At 31.2% G+C, this 17756-nt stretch overlaps 1 protein-coding gene across 4 annotated transcripts; it reads right to left on the bottom strand.

Moving 5' to 3' along the window:
* Positions 1–415: 415 nt before the first annotated feature.
* LOC105218445 (apolipoprotein D) lies at positions 416–17448 on the bottom strand. 4 transcript variants are annotated; one of them, XM_054235095.1, is made up of 5 exons: positions 17294–17448; positions 10102–10501; positions 3452–3606; positions 3304–3376; positions 416–3161 (listed from the first exon to the last, which is right to left on the bottom strand). In XM_054235095.1, the coding sequence occupies exons 2-5, from the start codon at positions 10261–10263 to the stop codon at positions 2889–2891; spliced, it is 663 nt and encodes a 220-aa protein (XP_054091070.1). In that variant the 5' UTR covers positions 10264–10501; positions 17294–17448; the 3' UTR covers positions 416–2888. The 4 variants fall into 4 exon arrangements, with proteins under 4 accessions (XP_054091070.1, XP_054091069.1, XP_054091071.1 ...); XM_054235094.1 differs by having other exon boundaries at positions 17229–17423; XM_054235096.1 differs by lacking the exon at positions 17294–17448 and adding an exon at positions 16941–17082.
* Between the last annotated feature and the right edge of the window lie 308 nt (positions 17449–17756).

Below are 17756 nucleotides of genomic sequence, written 5' to 3'. Positions count from 1 at the left end.
TGATTTTTAAAATAAATTAATGTGTTTTAATTTATTTTTACAACAACAAAGTGATTTAGGTTGCTATGAGTACAATATTTTTTACTAATTTATGCACGAAGCAATTAAAAAATATTTTTATTTGAAAAGAATATATAATAATAAAATACTAAAAAAAATCAATACTTAATGTCATTATACACACATGTACATAATATACAGTGAGACATACAAACATATATACACACATAATTGCATATTGTATAACAAATAACCGATGTTTGTGTAATAAATCAAATCAAATTGAGAAAACAAAAACACTACAAATTTTCATACTAACTATTAAGTGATGCGTATCATGTTTAAATATACAGACATATGTAGTTTCTTATTAAATAAAAATGAAGAAAAATCAAAGAATATTCTTTAAAAATAGTTTTTATAAATAATTTAAAGTATTATTTATTGTTATTATTAATTTTTTTTTATTTTTATAATAATTATTTATTTATATTATTTTATTTCGAAAAAATTGTTTTTTAAACTTCCACGCAAAATTTAATAATAATAATCATAACACGCCCATGGATGGTAATGACAGTAGGGTCGTTCGTAAGGCGCATACGCCACCACGCCCACTTTATTAACGACTACAGAGCGCCGGCCATAACCACCATAACCGCGTCCATAATATCTGCCAAATCCAGGACCTAAGAGGCCAGCGCCACCTCCGCGACCACGTCCAAAACCTCTACCACCACCGAATCCTCTGCCACCACCAAATCCTCTGCCACCACCGTGACCACCGCCATGTCCACCACCTCCGCCGTGTCCTCCACCACCACCACCTCTAGCGTCCACCATTTGGCAAATACAAAACAGCAACAAAATTGCGAGGATCACTTTGAGAACCAGTTTGAACATCTTGAAATTTCAAGCATTCGTTTAAGACTGAAGTCCCATTCTACAGCCACTTAATGCGAGTAAGAATTTTTGTGACCTGCCAATTAGTACTGATGCTCTAATTAAATGGCGATGAATGAGTTGTAATTTTGAAACGTTCCTGAGTTTGTGTGATTTATTTTGACTTTTCATCATTTCTGTTTATAAATATTTTGTATACAAATATTAACTGTATTAACTATCTATTAATTGTATGCTAAATGTGAAATAACTTGGGGTTATTCCCCGTTAAATTGGTTTACTGTACAGTGAACGCTCCATTTTCCAAACAGTTTGTCGTGAAAGCTTTAATTTCAGTTTATAGAAATATTGATCACAGAAGATCATTTAAAATATAAAAGAACTCCAATCGATTGGAATCACATACGATAGAGCCTTTATATGAATTATATTGTAAAAAAATCAAATGTTCCGTTCCTCCGAAGTACCTTTGATTGACCTTCCCCACCTTTTGTAATGGGCGCCTTACCCCTTTTCGTCAAATAAGGTTCTTACATGTTTTACCCCGACTTTGGACGACAGTTAGATTAATTCAAAAGTGTTTTTAATACGAAATTCTCCGGAATGTTCGCTTTGCCTACTTATACTATCAACTAGTATCCGGGTTTAATCCCAATTTTCGACGAATATCAAATATTATGGACTGGCAACAACAATGATCGGACAACATTAACTTCAACTATAAATGTTATTAGACAGTCTCAAAATAGTCCATGTATCATTTGGATTTTGTAGTCCGTATTATTCTCTTACTAAGAATATGAGGCCACTTCCAGTAACCTTTTCTGAAATAATTTTCAATACCAAAGATCGCGGAATAGTACTTAAATTCTAACGCAACGACAAAAACACCGATATTAGAACCTGATTGTTCCTTCACGGTAGAATATTTTCATTATTTATAATATCTCATTAGATTTCAACCTAATATAAAAAAATTATGTGCTTCAATACAATTTCAATTCCAAAAGGGCCTTCTTGTAGCCAATAGGGCATGTCACCGATTTATCAAATTTATTTATTTGTTACAAGCCTCCGCTCGGCATAGCTTTTAGTTTTTACAGCGATATTTGTTTATGGACTCAGCCGACATTGGATTGATTCAAACTTCAAAACATACTTTGCAGCCCTTTCTTATCTGATCATAAATCTGTCGATAAATCCCTCTAACGTCTAGATCATCCATGTTTTCTATTAAAGAACTATGTATGATTGCTCATAGAAAAATTGGAATCATAGAAAAATCGATCTAGTGATGCTTCCAATAGGACGTTCCCACAGCACCTGAGACGATCACGTTATTGAGACGTAAATGGAGACCATCATCCTGGTCTCCGTTAGACTAATTTTAGTTGGAATACGTAAATTCAAGGACTTAATCTGAAAACCTAGATACGACTGCTCTGTAATAAAACTATATGGGCTTTATATATTTCATGTGAATGTTTTCGAGATTAAATCGTGCTAATTACAAATATACTCGTATATATATGGCATTATATTGTTTATAAGTTTATTATCGTTTATTTACAACTTAATACATAAACAATTTTCCGAATTATCTCTTAACTAGATATGTACAAGATAATATCAAATTTTCTTATTATCACAGCGACCTAATCTAGTATAATTATGATACAAGTTATAATAAAAAATATTACAATTTTTTTTTAATTAAACAAAGAATAATTTCCAAACCAAAATTTAAATGAAAATTATAAAAGAAATAATGAAAAAATAATTTTAATTTGTATAATTAACAAGGCGCTGCCTTTATAACCACAAATTTACAGCTATAAAAATAAGTTTTCGAAATTGTTTAATCTAAATAAATTTGTTGATTTTCTCCTACAAATTATGTTTACCATATTAGTTATATACATATTTCATTATTATTTAAATGTAAGTAGTTAATTTCTTTCTTGTGATTTTTATGGCAATCTTAACTATAATGTTTGTGGACAATTTTTATTTTTACTCAACACTAATCGCTCCGGATCGAGCCCTAGTTTCTTTAATGCATCGTATATTGTCGTACGTACTTCTACGGGAAAGTCGCGATCACGTCCGAAGACCCAAATTTGATCGGAATAACCGATCGAACCGAGACTGCCACAAGACCACAGAATCGCAAAATTCTCATAGTCCGTGTAGAGCACTTGATATTTGCCAGAGCCAGGCAATAGGCGTGCAATTACATCCGGGAAGCGGGTGTTGAACTAAGAGTGCGAGAGAGCAATAAATTAAAATAATAAATTTTAAATAAAAGCGTAACGGGATAAATATTTTACTATAATTTTGCACATAATACAACTTCTAATTTAACATTATATGCTTCATTATTTTAGAACTGATTCTAACCTTAAAATCCATAATCGAGGACTTTCGATTCTCAGGCGTTGCATAACCCAGATTCACTGACGGATTGCCGGTTCTATAAAATTTATTATAGGAAATTAAATTAAAAAATAAAATTAATTTTCATTTACATTTTATTTTGGTCACTTACAGTCTGTTGATCGTTTTAATCGCCACTTCGAGTTCGAAATTATTAAATTTGGAGAGCTTTTCCTTATGCAGAGGTTGAAATTCCAGTAGCGTACAGCCAGAAGCGATTTCGGGTAGATAAAAGGAACGCTCCACTTCATACCACTGACCAAGTACCTGAAAGTAAATGAAAGATAAAAGGAAATTAAAAAGAATTTAAGAATGCTGGAGTTAATGGTAGTAGTATTACTAGGGAATAATCCACATTGCTTCTTTTGGGCTAGACTATATAGTATAATCAGAATTCTAGAATTAGTAGACCTGATTCGAAATATGTTATTTATAAAGAGAATTTCGATAACCAATCGGAATAGAGGTCCTGGGTCCATAAACAGTTAAGCCATTTTGTTGGATACGATTTCTATAACTTAATTATAAAATTCGTGGCTTGCTTTGTATCGCAGAATCGACTACATTTATTATCAGACGGAATGCTATTTACTTCATACATTGTTTAATAAAGATTTCAAACAGGTGGCAATCTTCATCAAAAATATATTTTAACTATAAGCATTTTGAACTCTTCAGTTATATAGCTCTAATGTAATAAGTTTTTTATTTACAGTACATTTAAAAAATCTGAATAGGTGGCAAGCCTACTAAAAAATATTTGTAACTGTTGGCGTTTTTAAAATTATATTGTTTGAAGCTCCTTATTATTTGTTCTTTTTTTATCCATTTAATTGAATTAAAAGTTCAAATGAGTGGCAGCACTAAAATAATATTTTAAATTCTTAGCTCAAAGCTATTAAATTTTATATTAGTGTCGAAATGTTTCTTTACCTATCCAGCAGTAAATTCGAATTAAATTTTTTAGCAGGTGGCAACCCTCCACAGAAATCTTTCTAGAAGCTGTTTAGTTTGAAAAAAATCTATTGAAAAAATTTAATATTTTTATTAAAATTATTAACTCAAAATTCTTCAAAATGTGGCAACACCCCTAAAAAATATCTAGCACAGCTAACTTCCTTTAAAATGTTAAGTTAGAGGTACTTATTGAAATAATTAAATTATTTTTATTCATTTTATCAGAGCAAAATTCTTAAACAGATGGCAACCCGTTCAAGATTAATTTTAACAGTAAGCTAGTTAGGCATATTTTGTTAGTTAGTGTTACTTTATCTTATCAATGTTTTTGACATGAAATTTTAAATTTCCTTTTTTTTATCCGAGTATGAGATCGGCGGACTAGTGGAACGATTCAGACTAGTTGCAAAGTGGTTTGGAATCAGTTTATTTCTCTAAAGGGTATGGATAAGGTTATAAAGCACGTATTTATAGATATTTACGAGTATATAGATGTACATATGCAAATGTCGTGTTTCTAAAATTGTCAAACATAATTATTTGTTGTCGCATTTGCCAATTATGGGTTCGGCGTCAAAAGTTAACAAATCAATAACTAATAACTATGTTGATGACAAGACAAAATAATCCGCATAATATTTAAAATTATAATAAATATTGATAATACAATAATTATAATGATAATAAACACAGAAAAGTTCGAATACAACGAAGTGTGAAATGCGCAAGCGCAAAAATATTCGCATATACGCATGAGCGTGAGCTTCAAAAGCGTGAATTGGGCTGCAAAGAGAAACTGGTTTTCATCCATGCATATATACATACATATATATATATATATATGCACATAAATAAATAAAAGTTTATAGCAAAAAATGTAAACAGAAATCGCTGTTAAAATTAGTTCAAAGTCATAAACGGGCTGTAAGCGACAGCAGATGATCGGCACAGTGCAAATATTTCAAAAGCTATGCAGGGTGGGAGGTAAAATTGATAAGATTTGAATATATAAAAATATTAGTTATTCAAGCTTATATATGTACATTTTTTAATTATAGTAGTGTGAAGGACTTTGAACCTCTTAATTGAGTATAAATGACGTCAAAAGCGAACTAGTGCTTACACACTGATTTAACATATGGCACACCCTGTTCATAGGTTTGTCTACTTTGATTTATATTTTAATTACCAATTATCTTGACACCTGTCAATCGAGCACAGACGATAATCCCCTGACACTGATTAGTTGTAAACACTTTTTGTCGGCATCTGTTTTAATTGCATTAGATTAAACAAACAAATTCATAAGAATTTATAAAACTATTTTGAAAAAGTTTATTATGACTATTAAATCTTTTTCAAATAAAGATTATTAATATAAACAAATTTGTTCATACTAAAATTGGCGGGAGAGGAAAAAACGTGAATTGATTAAATAAGTTGTAATATAAAACAACTTTTACGGAAATCTCAAGGCCAGTTGTCTATACAGTATACTGCGAAATATCCCAATCGTAAAGTAAAATCACGTTATAGTCAGGGTTGTCAGAATAGCCAGAGAAAATAACTGGCAACTTCGGTCTACCTCGGTAGCCTTATAAAATGTGGATGTAAGATAAGTTCTCATCGTTCTGTCTTCCTAAAGTTACTCAGAATAACACAATTTCTCACATTTAACTTAAGTCTACTTAGGAAACTTTTAAAGCCACAGATATCTACTATATGTATACATAAATACTTATTACTTTTTAGTGCACTCTTGAAAATGTGACTACACAGTTATTGAGCTGTTTATCCTTGAGCTACTAATCAGCAGCGGATCTGCGGTGGTTTGGCATTCTTTTATTTTTTACTAATTGACTATACTTGACCGTATATTATACTTATGTGTATGAGTATATCAGTAAGTATAGATATGTCTTTATATTCGTATACTTTATTCGGTTCATTTAAAATCTAATCGTTTATGAATCTTAAATCGTGAGCTTCTGCATATATGGAGAAGAGAAAACGTATAAAAATATAATATAAGTAAAAAAAGAATATTAAGGCCAAATCGATATTTTTACGATCATCAGAGCAAGGTGATCCAAAGAAGCCATGGTTCTTTCGGAGAATTTATAAGGCTGGTCAAAATATACATATGTTTATCATATTATTATATACTGGAATTATTATAGGAAACAATTTCATATTTAAAGTTGCCCATATATGAAGCCAATCTCCTTAGTCATATTTTTCAGAACTTTGGGATGGTTTTTGACTATATTTCCGGAATGGGAGAAAAAAGATTTTGATCGTTGCAAAATAGTTTCTGAAAGACAGTGAGGAGAAGACACCTGGTTTTAGTTCGTACAGGAGCTACAACATTTCTAATGGACAATTACATCGATGGTTTTATGAAAATGGGAAATATGCTTGAAATATTGTTAAAATGATCATTTTGAATGTATGTTTTATAGTACCTTCTTTCAATTACCCGACTTACTTCGGAAACGAACGAACAATGCGACATTCATTGTCTTTGTTTTTTTTTAACTTATTTACTTAAAAATTTGAAATTTATCAAGCATCTCGTATTCTGTTTCTAAAATAAAAAGCTCTTTTCTTTATAGGTTGTTAAGAAGAAAAATGCTCTTGACAAATAAAATATCTGAGGGTAACTTTGACGAAATTGTTTTCTCTATATAGCATGCAAATACAGCTTAGCAAATTTTTGCCAATAAAGAACGAAGTTTAGATTTCGTAGTCCCCAAGGAACTTTTCTGGAGCTAAACAGAACAACTAACTGAATCAAAATTGCATTCCAAATATTTTTGAATGATCATCCTTATAAAGGACATATGTGTGTATATGTAGCAAAAGAAAGGGTGGATCTGGGATGGAAAAGCGAATATATAGCCTCTTCCATCCGATTGTCAAGTAAACTCATTTACGCGCGGCCCTCCATGTTTGGTAAGGGAGGTTAACGAGGCTCTGGCGACCGAGTAAAGGCGGTGTAATCTTATCATCTATATAGAGTAAATGGGGTTGTAAAACCAAAACAAATACTTTGCATCAGATCTGGGAGGCTTCAGTTGATATCTCGACATCAGAATCGGATAGATAGGCTGATAACTGGTCAATCGTAAACCAAACCAGAAGCTATGCGTACTGAATTTTTGTATTTTATCAAAATTGTCACAGAATACCAAAAATGTATTTCTTGACAAAAATTTGAAAAAATTTAAAAATATTTTATAAATTTGTCAGGGGTACAGAATAGGGCTGTTAGTCTATCTTCATTAGAGCACATTCAATTAAAGCTCACCACTCACTCGCAATCAAACTAACAGTGCATTCTCGACGCAACGATCACACTTATTCATGTACATATTCATATATCAAAATGCATTTATACATATATGCATATCTGTATGAACGTCATGTGAAAAACATAATTTCCGTAGAATCACTTGTCTGACCTCCTTTCGTCTAATCATCTTATTGAAAGCAGTCCAAAGTTTTGAGAATCAACGTTAAAATATACTCCGACAAAAGGTCAGTAAAGTTTCACAACGAAAACAATGTACGTTTGTACATAGTAAGTCTGAATGAACCCTGTAGGACAGAGTGACATTGCTTTATAAAAGTAATCACATCACATATTCATACTCAAACCCATTTTTAAATTTGGTAAATAATATTAATAAATGGTCAGCGATACATATTTTAATAAATTAGAGATTCAAAGGAAATCTATTCGAGGAACTTTTTATGTTAGATAAACACTTTATATATAACAAATCTCGAGCGATTACAAAACTATAACTAGAAATCGAAAAATAATTCACTAATTGCTCTGCTTCAGATCGTAGATTCTCTTTTTTATCAACATTCATAACGATTTATATTTTCATCGTCCAAAAATAGTTTGAAATACGTGTCCAAGGAACAAAAACCAATAATATAAATTTTCTTCTTGAAAAGTTTTCTCACTTTATTTTCCTACAGTGCATAGTTTACAGCAATTACCCAGCATGGTTATATTATTTTTAAGTGAGTGAGTACTAGCACTCAATGAGTGCAATGTAAAAGCTGCATGACTACTTTGATAATGTATATAATAAATAAATGTAATTGCTGTTGTTATTATTAAAGAATTCAGTTCGAAACTTAGATAGAAAACATGTAAACTACAAGTACTTATGGATACGAGGGTTGGTAATAGAAAAGTGAGACTAACTTTGATACATATGAAAGAGATAATCCTAGTAGGACCTTGTTTCATTTATAAAATTCTCTTTCGAAATTGGATAAGATTCTTTTGGATCTGCAATCTGTTTCATGAAACAAGTTGCTGAAGAAGAATTCTAAAGATCTTTAAAACTGTTAGGAATTTCTAAGACTGAGTTAAATGTACTAGGAAACAATGATGGTGAAATTAAGTTAAGTTACTTTAAAGAAAATTTTTAATTATTATTTAGTTAGAATCTCTCCCGGTCTTATTATTTGATACTTATACCTCGTATTTAAACAAAAAAAAAAATAAATAAATAATAATAACAGCAATGTAATTTAAACGACCGTATGGGAAAATTGCTAATCTATTATTTTTTTTATATAATTGTAACAACTAACAAATGAAAGTAGGCTAAGGTTATTAGTAAGCAAGTATAATTCTGAAACTAATTTGAAGCGTTAAGATGAAATAGAACTCTCAACTGTTAAATCTACAAGTGTATTGGCTGAATCGAAATGTTTTGATTTTCAAATAACTAGTTTTTGCTTTACTCTTCCAATATCTTTTTTACGTTTTGTCATTTTATGTGTCAACAATTGGTTAATGCTCTTATGTTAGAGAATGAGTCAGCAACTTCAGTATTTACATTTAGTCATGTACCAATTTTTCCCTGATAAACAACTACAAAATCATGCGAACATGCATTTCAAATGGTTTAAATTGAAAACCGTTACTCTATAAAGATATATATAAAACCAATTTCTGGAAGAAATATCAATGTAGACAAATACATAAAAAATATTGAACATTTTTCTTTTTTAGTATGATTGAAATTAATTTAAAGAGAGATTCACTTTAAATCTAAAGTAATAGAGACGTGAGGCAAAGTTACCGAAAGAAGTAAATAGGAAGCGAGAGTGCTAAATTGGTTGGCGTGGTTGAATAACAATGAGAGAGAGAGAGAGAAATTTAGAAAAATATTTAATTTAAGTTCTAGGCAAATGAAATGTTACTCATATCGTCTTTGAGGTGTAAATATCAGCTTTGAAAACTAACCATCGATCGATAATCGAATGAAAAATAAATATAGAAGCTCTCATCAAGGAGTCCGAATATGTGTAAAGGATTTTTTCGGCTTTGACATCATAAAAATTAAATCACTATGTGAAACACCCTGTACTGCAGTGTGTAAAGAATTTATTAGCATTTCTTGGCGTAGAAAGTTGAAAAACAAAACTATTAAAAAAGTAATTGCAAATTTATAAATATGCGCAAGTCAATTAAGTTTTTTATTGCAACAGTTGGCAGCTTATTCCTACTTTGGAATTTTATATAATTACTCACAAAGCACTTATGTATATAGTTGGATACGGAATAAGAATTTTTATTGCATAGAAAATGAAAAGCAAAAAATTAATATTATATGTGAGAGTTTTTCGAAATAAAAATCAACTTCTCTACGAAATTTTGGAGAGTGACGAATCGAACAAGCAACTGGTACAAACATCGACATGACATTGAGGACTCTACTCCACCTTATTGCACTATTTGCTTTTTTTTCGAAGTAAAATACATTTACTCACCCTACTCATATTAAATTTCGGCATCGATGGATATTTCGGACACCTGCCGAAGCCATAACTCTCTGCGCCGTCAATCAGTAGCAGTAATGTCAGCAATGCAGTTGCGCATGCGCAGCAAAATGTGTGCGCGTGTTTGTTGCTTAGCCAAATTGGCGTAGACATTTTTGTCTTTGAGCGATAAATTAGAACACAAATACAGCCAAATGCTTTGGTGTTAAACTTTGCACTTTTTATTTTATTTCACTTAATTTTATTTTTATTTTTTGCTGACTTATTTTTTATTGCTCGCTTACTTTATTTCTCGTTTACTTTCCTGTTTTCAGTGTTAATTTTCACTTTTTCACTTGCTGTCGCAATGCGCTCGAAATATAATGGAACTGTTTGTGTTGAGTGCTGTTAACTGTTGAGTAAATATTTGTCAGAATTTCAGACAGCTTTCACGTTAACTGCTCAAAAGCAAGTTGTGAAGGCGGAAAATAAATTTGTTTAATATTTTAAATTTATTATATTTTCACTACGGAGTTTTTTTATTTATTTAAGGCTACTCTTTTTTAAATTTATTATTTTTATATGTATGTGACTAATTCAAAGAAATAAATATCTTTGAGCTTCTGTTTTAAAATATGTATATTTTTATTTATTTCGTAGTAACTTTTTTAGTTTTAATTCTTTGAAAACAAAATTATATATATAATTGTTTTATTTAACTATTTTTAAAATCAAAATTTTATTTAGATGAATATACTCATTTTGTTTAATTTTTATGCGCATTTAATGTGAATATATATATATTTTTTAACATTCATCTATTTTCAGTTAATACTTATTAAATTTGTATCTTATTAAAAATTAAAATTTCTTTCTTTTTATAATTATGTATTATTTTATTTTTATTTATTTTATTGTGAACGATTTTTTCATATTTCTGCATTTATTTTCAAAAAATAAATAAAAATTTATTTTATATATATCATATTTCGGCTATAACCGCGTAAGTGGTGTCTACGCCAGTCAAGAAGAAGATTTATGGATATACAAATACTTGAATATTGTTTTTATAGAATTTTTTTATTAATTATAATTAAAATTTCTATTTTATAAATTTAGTAATTTTATTTCTACAGTTTGTAATTTGTAATTATAGTATTTTAGTATTATGTAAAATAAAAAAAAATATACAAAAATATTCCTAAAACATATTTTTTTGTTTAATTAATAATTTTTAATGAATAATATTTTTTTGCTCCCTTTCTTTTATATTAAACAAAATAAATAGACTTTTGAAATGTTAAAAAAGATCTGTAAATTTTTTTAAGTTAAATTTGTTAATTTTAATGAAAAATATTTTTTATATTTACTATTTTTTCATATATAAATAATTTGAAAAGACTTTTTGAGAGGTAAAAAAGGTTAATATAAAATTGCTTAAAAAATATGAAAATAAAATATTTTCAAAATAAAAAAAGCATTATTAATTATTTTTAATGAATTATTATTATTTTTTTTAATTTTTTAAATTATTATCCGCAAAGTACTTAAATAAGTTAAAAATCCATGTAAAACTGGATTAATATTAAATTACATATTTCAAAATTAAACTTTCCAATATTAAATATATTAAACTTTCGAACTTTGTCGAAGATCGCCATAACTCGAACTTTTGAATTGCTAATAGCGTTTAGAAACCAATTTTCGTACAAATTTCCTTCCATAACTCGAACACTTGAAATGGCAATAGAAGGCAACTTTCATACAAATTTTCTTCCATAAATCGAACTTTTCGACCAGGGGATAATAAAAAATTTTAAATTTTACTATCAAGGCAGTATTTAACCTTAGAACCGTGAGTTGGGCACTCAGTGCCCAATCTCATTTTTGATATTAAATTTCTGGGGATAGGGCAGTCCAATTTAGCCAAATTTTAGCATAGTGACAAACTATAATATTAGTTATAAGTTGACAAAATAAGTACATAGCTTTTATAATAAGAATGTAACGGCACTTTATATGGTCAGTACGCTATACGTGACTTGGGGCACTCAGTGCCCATAGAATTTCTTCATATATTTAGTATGAAGAGGCGTAATTTTCTAACGATTTTGGTGATTGTTGTGCATTTCTAATTAGTTTTGCGTAAATTTTTCGAGTAAACAGTTGATTTTTAGTTGTGACAAATATATATTTTTGAAATGAGTAAGGAATTGGCGATTTATTTGGCCAACTTACGTGGCGAATTGACGGAAGGAGAAGAGAAGAATATTTCAAATTATTTGAATGCTAATGATAGCGATGATGATGATGGTGGAAGATAACTTAAACTTGGTGGTGACCACGAATCGATACCCAGTGACCAATCGGACTTTGGAGATGATAATGCTGAGCCCATTAGAAATCCACGTTTCGAAGAATATATCCAGGAGGAGGCTGCTGTATATATGGACCCTGACGAAAGCAAATGTGATTTGAACTGAAAAATGGCAAGCGGAATTGGCATTGGAAATGCGAAGACAATCAACGTCAGGTATTGCTCTTGAGACGAATAGGAAAACTGAAAGAGTAATACAGGCAAACATCCATCAAACAGTTCCAAAAAAATAGGATATTTGCAAGACACAAATGATGAGGAACTATATGCTTTTATTGCAATAATTTTATTTTCCGGTGCAAACTTAGTTCATGCTAAGATCTTTTTCACAAAACGAACATGCCCTTTTATAGAGCAGTGATGTCACTGCATCGGTTTGAACAATTGTGCCGTTTTATACGCTTTGACGATTCCCTGACTCGCGCTGAGAGACTACGATACGACAAATTGGCGCCTATTCATCATGCTTGGACATTATTCTTGGCGAATTTGCCGATACCATTCGTCCAAAGTAAATAATTAACAGTTGATGAGCAGTTGCTTTCAACAAGAAACCGATGCAGTTTCCGCCAATACATTCCCTCTAAGCCTAGAAAATATGGCATAAAAATGTTTTGGCTTGTTGGCGCAAAAACCAACCACCCACTTGCAGGCGAAGTATAATGAACAGCGGTCGCCTGGTATTGCGCGCAATCTCGTTATGCGACTCACCAACCGATATGTGGACAGAGGTATGAATATCACGATGCACAATTTGATCACAAACTATGGCATGGCGAAAGATTTGCATGTGCGGAATACTACATCGGTGGGCACAAAAATAGGCAATAAGTCGCAACTGACAAAATTATTTACATCCTCTGACATTCACCACAATGCCGAAGCCAATACGGACTCAGACAATGATGAAAATGTGGACAATACTCCAACAACGTCTACAGCCAATCAAAGAGACAGCGAAGAATTTCACCCATTTGAGCAGTTCGAAATTAAAACTTTATTTGATTTTTATATTTTTCAATAAAAATACATTTGTTTCTAACAATTAACACAAGTTTCAAAAAATTATTTGCATAAACAAGCGAGATATTGACGTTTCTGTAAAAAAAAACGTCTAAAAAGTCTAAATTTTCAAACAAAATACATTACTGACGAGATTACGTTGTATAGCCATGTCACTCTTCTAAGGTTAAAAAGAGTCTTTCGATATCGTATGGAGACGAATAAAAAATATGATATTACACTTATAGATTCCATAAATCATGTAACAAAGGCATGGGATACAAACGTCAAGAGCCAAATAATAGCAGAGCGCAACAAACATAATTACAGAATACTTGTTTTAACGGATATACATAACATTTTTTTGTGAAGTAAATAAATAAAACTGTGTATAAATCTATTTTTTGCAGCTATTTCAAAAATTTAATGTTTTAATGAAAATTCTATAACTCGAAGTTTCTCTATCTCGAAGTTTTTTTGTGGTTTATGGTGATTCGAGTTAGAGAAGTTCCACTGTATTTTATTGCAATCTATTTTACACTTCATTACCAACAAACATATTTGGCCCGTTTAAACTAAATACATATGTAAATATTTGTTAAATATCATGCCTCAATTGTTTTTGTTGTTGTCACTGCAAATGCAAATATCGGGGCATAAAGTTTTTCCGTTCATTGAATATGCGAAACGTCAAAAATCGCGCAATTTCTTTGACCGCTTTACGTTTGTTTTGTTTCACTTGCACAGTTATGCGTTTGTTGTTTTTTTTTTAATTTTTTTTCATAATAAAAATAACTGTTTTTGTTGTAAGCTATTAAGGTATGCGTACATAAAACATTTTTTCGAACGCAACCGGGTGTGGGTGTGAGTGTCGCTTGAGTGGCCCAGTGAAATGTAAATTGAGACCGGCAAACCGAACAAGTGCTTTGGCCAAACGAAATTGGCTGCACGCCTCGGCAGCGCACAACAGACCGCAGTCGTTCAGTCGATGGCTGTCGGTCGATTAGCCGTTATGTAACCGGCTGCAATGCAAATGTGCACAGAGACAAGTGCTGGCGATGGAAAAACGGCCACAAAAGAAAACAGTAGGAGGCGTGCACACACAAGGAAAACAAAGAGACCCCGTTACGCTAACGTAACAACAGCAACAACAAAAATGTTGCAGGATGGTGTGGTGTCACAACAATAATTGCACTTTCCGAGAGCCGATTTTTGCAATGAAAACAAAAACCGCGCAATCACTTGCTTTGTAACCGATAGCTCAATAGCCGCAAGTAATAACAACAATAACAATAATAATAACATCTATTTTCTAATAAATAGTTGCGGCAAAATGCAAAGTGGAAAATCATGATTTTCCACTCAACATGCCAATATAAGAAAATCGAAAAGAAAAGAAAATGATGGCAAAAGAAAATTAAATGAAAAACGTGTTGCAATCGCTTGCAATAACTATTGGCAATTGAAATCAAGACGCCATGTGCCTTGAATCACTCCACTTTAGCGATGTGCGAACAGGAAGGAAATGCTTGCGCCCGATTATGACATTTTGGAATCGAACGTGTTGTGGCGGTCATTATACAATTTCCTTAACTATTACTGGCATTTCCGTCACTATTTAGGGGAAGCAGATGAAAATGCTGAATTTTTGAACACTTTTGGTCCTGACTAGAGGAGCCGATGTATTTTTCAGAGTGCTTCCTTACTGGATGATTAAACCTAGCAGATTAGGGAAATTATATTATAATGGTACACGAAAATATCATATGTCTACTAAGTCTGAATGAACGTTTTCCAAAAATCTATTTTTTTGCTTTTTCTATGGTTAATACTTTCAAAAATATCCCGGGAAAGCGGTAAGGTCGTATAGTGAATTGGTTTTGAATAGCAGCGTTCTAAAGAGCGACCGCTCGCAGGCATAACAACAAGAAATTGACCGATCGACTTCCATTTTAAACTTTAGGATCTTTTTGATTTGTTAAAAATTGTCAATTTGGTATTTAAAAACTACAATTTTTTACCAAAAAAACGACACAATTTTTTTTCAGAACTACGCCATTTTGTTAATATTTGATAAAAATCAATTAATGGTATAGGAAATATCTTCAACTTCAATACCCTTTTTGATTTTTTTTGTTTCAACTATTCATTCGGCCGGAATCATGATAGTAGTTGGGAATTTTTTTTATCTCCCTAGACAGCACATAACTCCGTTATTTTTCAATCTTTTGGTAAAAAAAAATATTTTAAAATGTTGCTGAAAATATACTTTATTATGTTCAAAAAACTTCGAAACAATCGATCGAGTACTTTCTAAAAAAAAATGCATGAAAATCTAATTTCTAATTTTCACCATTTACAATGGTTTAGCCCCTTAAGTATGCGAATATATGATGGATCAAAACTCGATCGGTCGATATCCAATAAGAAGTGTCAAACCTACTACAGTCTTTGGTGTCCGTCGTCTTTCTCTCTGATTATGAAGACGTTGGGAACGCACAAAGTTCGACGCCCTAATGCGAGCTTGTTCTAATATTTTGTTCTTCAAGGCGATGCACATGTTCCTTATTTGACTCTCAAGCGGGTACTTGGGAGGTTTTGAAATTTTGTTCTCTCTCTTGCACGCGATTGCGATGCGAAGTGAATGACTTGCAAAACGATTTTCAGTTTCAGAATACGATTATCCATCACAAAGTCTTTTTGATATGCTCACCTGGGAACTATTTCCAGAAATTTGAGATTCTAGCAATAAATATAGGCTATGTTACCCATAAATCGAACATGAGGACCTCAGAGCTTCGAATTAATTAATTTTCTACCGAAAATATATGTAAGTCTCTCAGATATTTTGAAAAAAATCAGGGGGAATATTTTTCTTCCAGTAAAATGTCTCCGTGAAATGAGTGAAATCGGGTAAAATCAGCCTCTAGCTCCCATTTACCTAATATTAGGATTCCCAACTTTCAATGGACTTTATACCATATATGTATATGCCGAATATGTGAGTCAAATTGTCTGTTATATTAATAAAATTAAATAAATAAATTGCGAGAGAATAAGATGTTAATTTCTTATTTTTATTATTTTTTTATATACATATTTATAATATAATCTAGTTATTTTTGTTAAAAAAAAAAAATGTTTTATTTTAATTTTTATTTTAAATTGTTTTTGTTTATGCAGTTTTTTTCGAAGTTTTAAATTTTCATAATTAATTATTAATGTTATTTTTATTAATAAAAATAAATTATCATTTTTTTTATTTTTTTATACTTTTTTTTAATAACTAAGCATACTGAAGCCATACATTTTTTATAATTATTAATTTTATTTAGTTTTTTTTTCTTTTCTTCACACTTCTTAGCCAATTATTCACAGCACACAAATTATTTGAAATAATTTTTTTTATGGCCACAATAAGTCGGTTAAAGTACACTTGTCGATTTTTTCAATAAACACTGGCAGCACTCACAACCATAACAACCAACGTCTGCACCAAATGAATAATACAGCAAAAATTATTTTTTTGTTTGCAAAAATTTCCGTCAATAACAATAACATTCACTTTTCTTCAGCGACCACAACGGAGACGAACTGCTAACGACCGGTACGCACCACGCCAAAGTAAAGTAAAGTTTGATGAGCAAACTGAGTGAGCACTGCCTTCTTAGCGTCTGTATATGTGTGTGTGTGTGCGAACTGCACTTTGCGAAACATAAACACGCATAAATTTATAATAATTTATAATAAGCAGTAGCACCTTTTAACCGTCAGGAAAAATCCAAAAAATATAAACGATTTTTAAATATTAAATATTTAATTTACGCTTTTATTATATTTATGTATAATATGTGTATGTGTGTGTTTGTAATGAGACACCGCGAGCGCCATACAAGAAACACAACTAACCGCAACAGCGTACACAACAGAACTGGCAGTCGCTGCTGCTGCTGCTAGTTGGAGCTCACTGGGTCGAGTGAACATTGTACGATCGATCGCCCAGTGGCTCTACAAACATACTTCGAGGCACGCACAAACACACATATACATACACATAAGTATAGAGGTGTGTGTTTGTTTGTCAGTGAGGCGGCCGGTGAGGCTTGAGCACGTTGTAAATGTATGTATTTAAGTAGCGCCAAGTGATTCTTTTAATGGATATTGTTTACTCACAAGCACACGCATACACATCTATACATAAATAGACATACTTCCACATATACATAGCCATTTTAACACCAGCAATTCTATGCCTTGGCACTTTGCCACTTAATTTATGCGCATAATT

This window comes from Zeugodacus cucurbitae, chromosome 6 (assembly GCF_028554725.1).
Source record: "Zeugodacus cucurbitae isolate PBARC_wt_2022May chromosome 6, idZeuCucr1.2, whole genome shotgun sequence".
Classification (NCBI taxonomy): domain Eukaryota; kingdom Metazoa; phylum Arthropoda; class Insecta; order Diptera; family Tephritidae; genus Zeugodacus; species Zeugodacus cucurbitae.
This window is presented reverse-complemented; position numbering and strand designations above follow the sequence as displayed.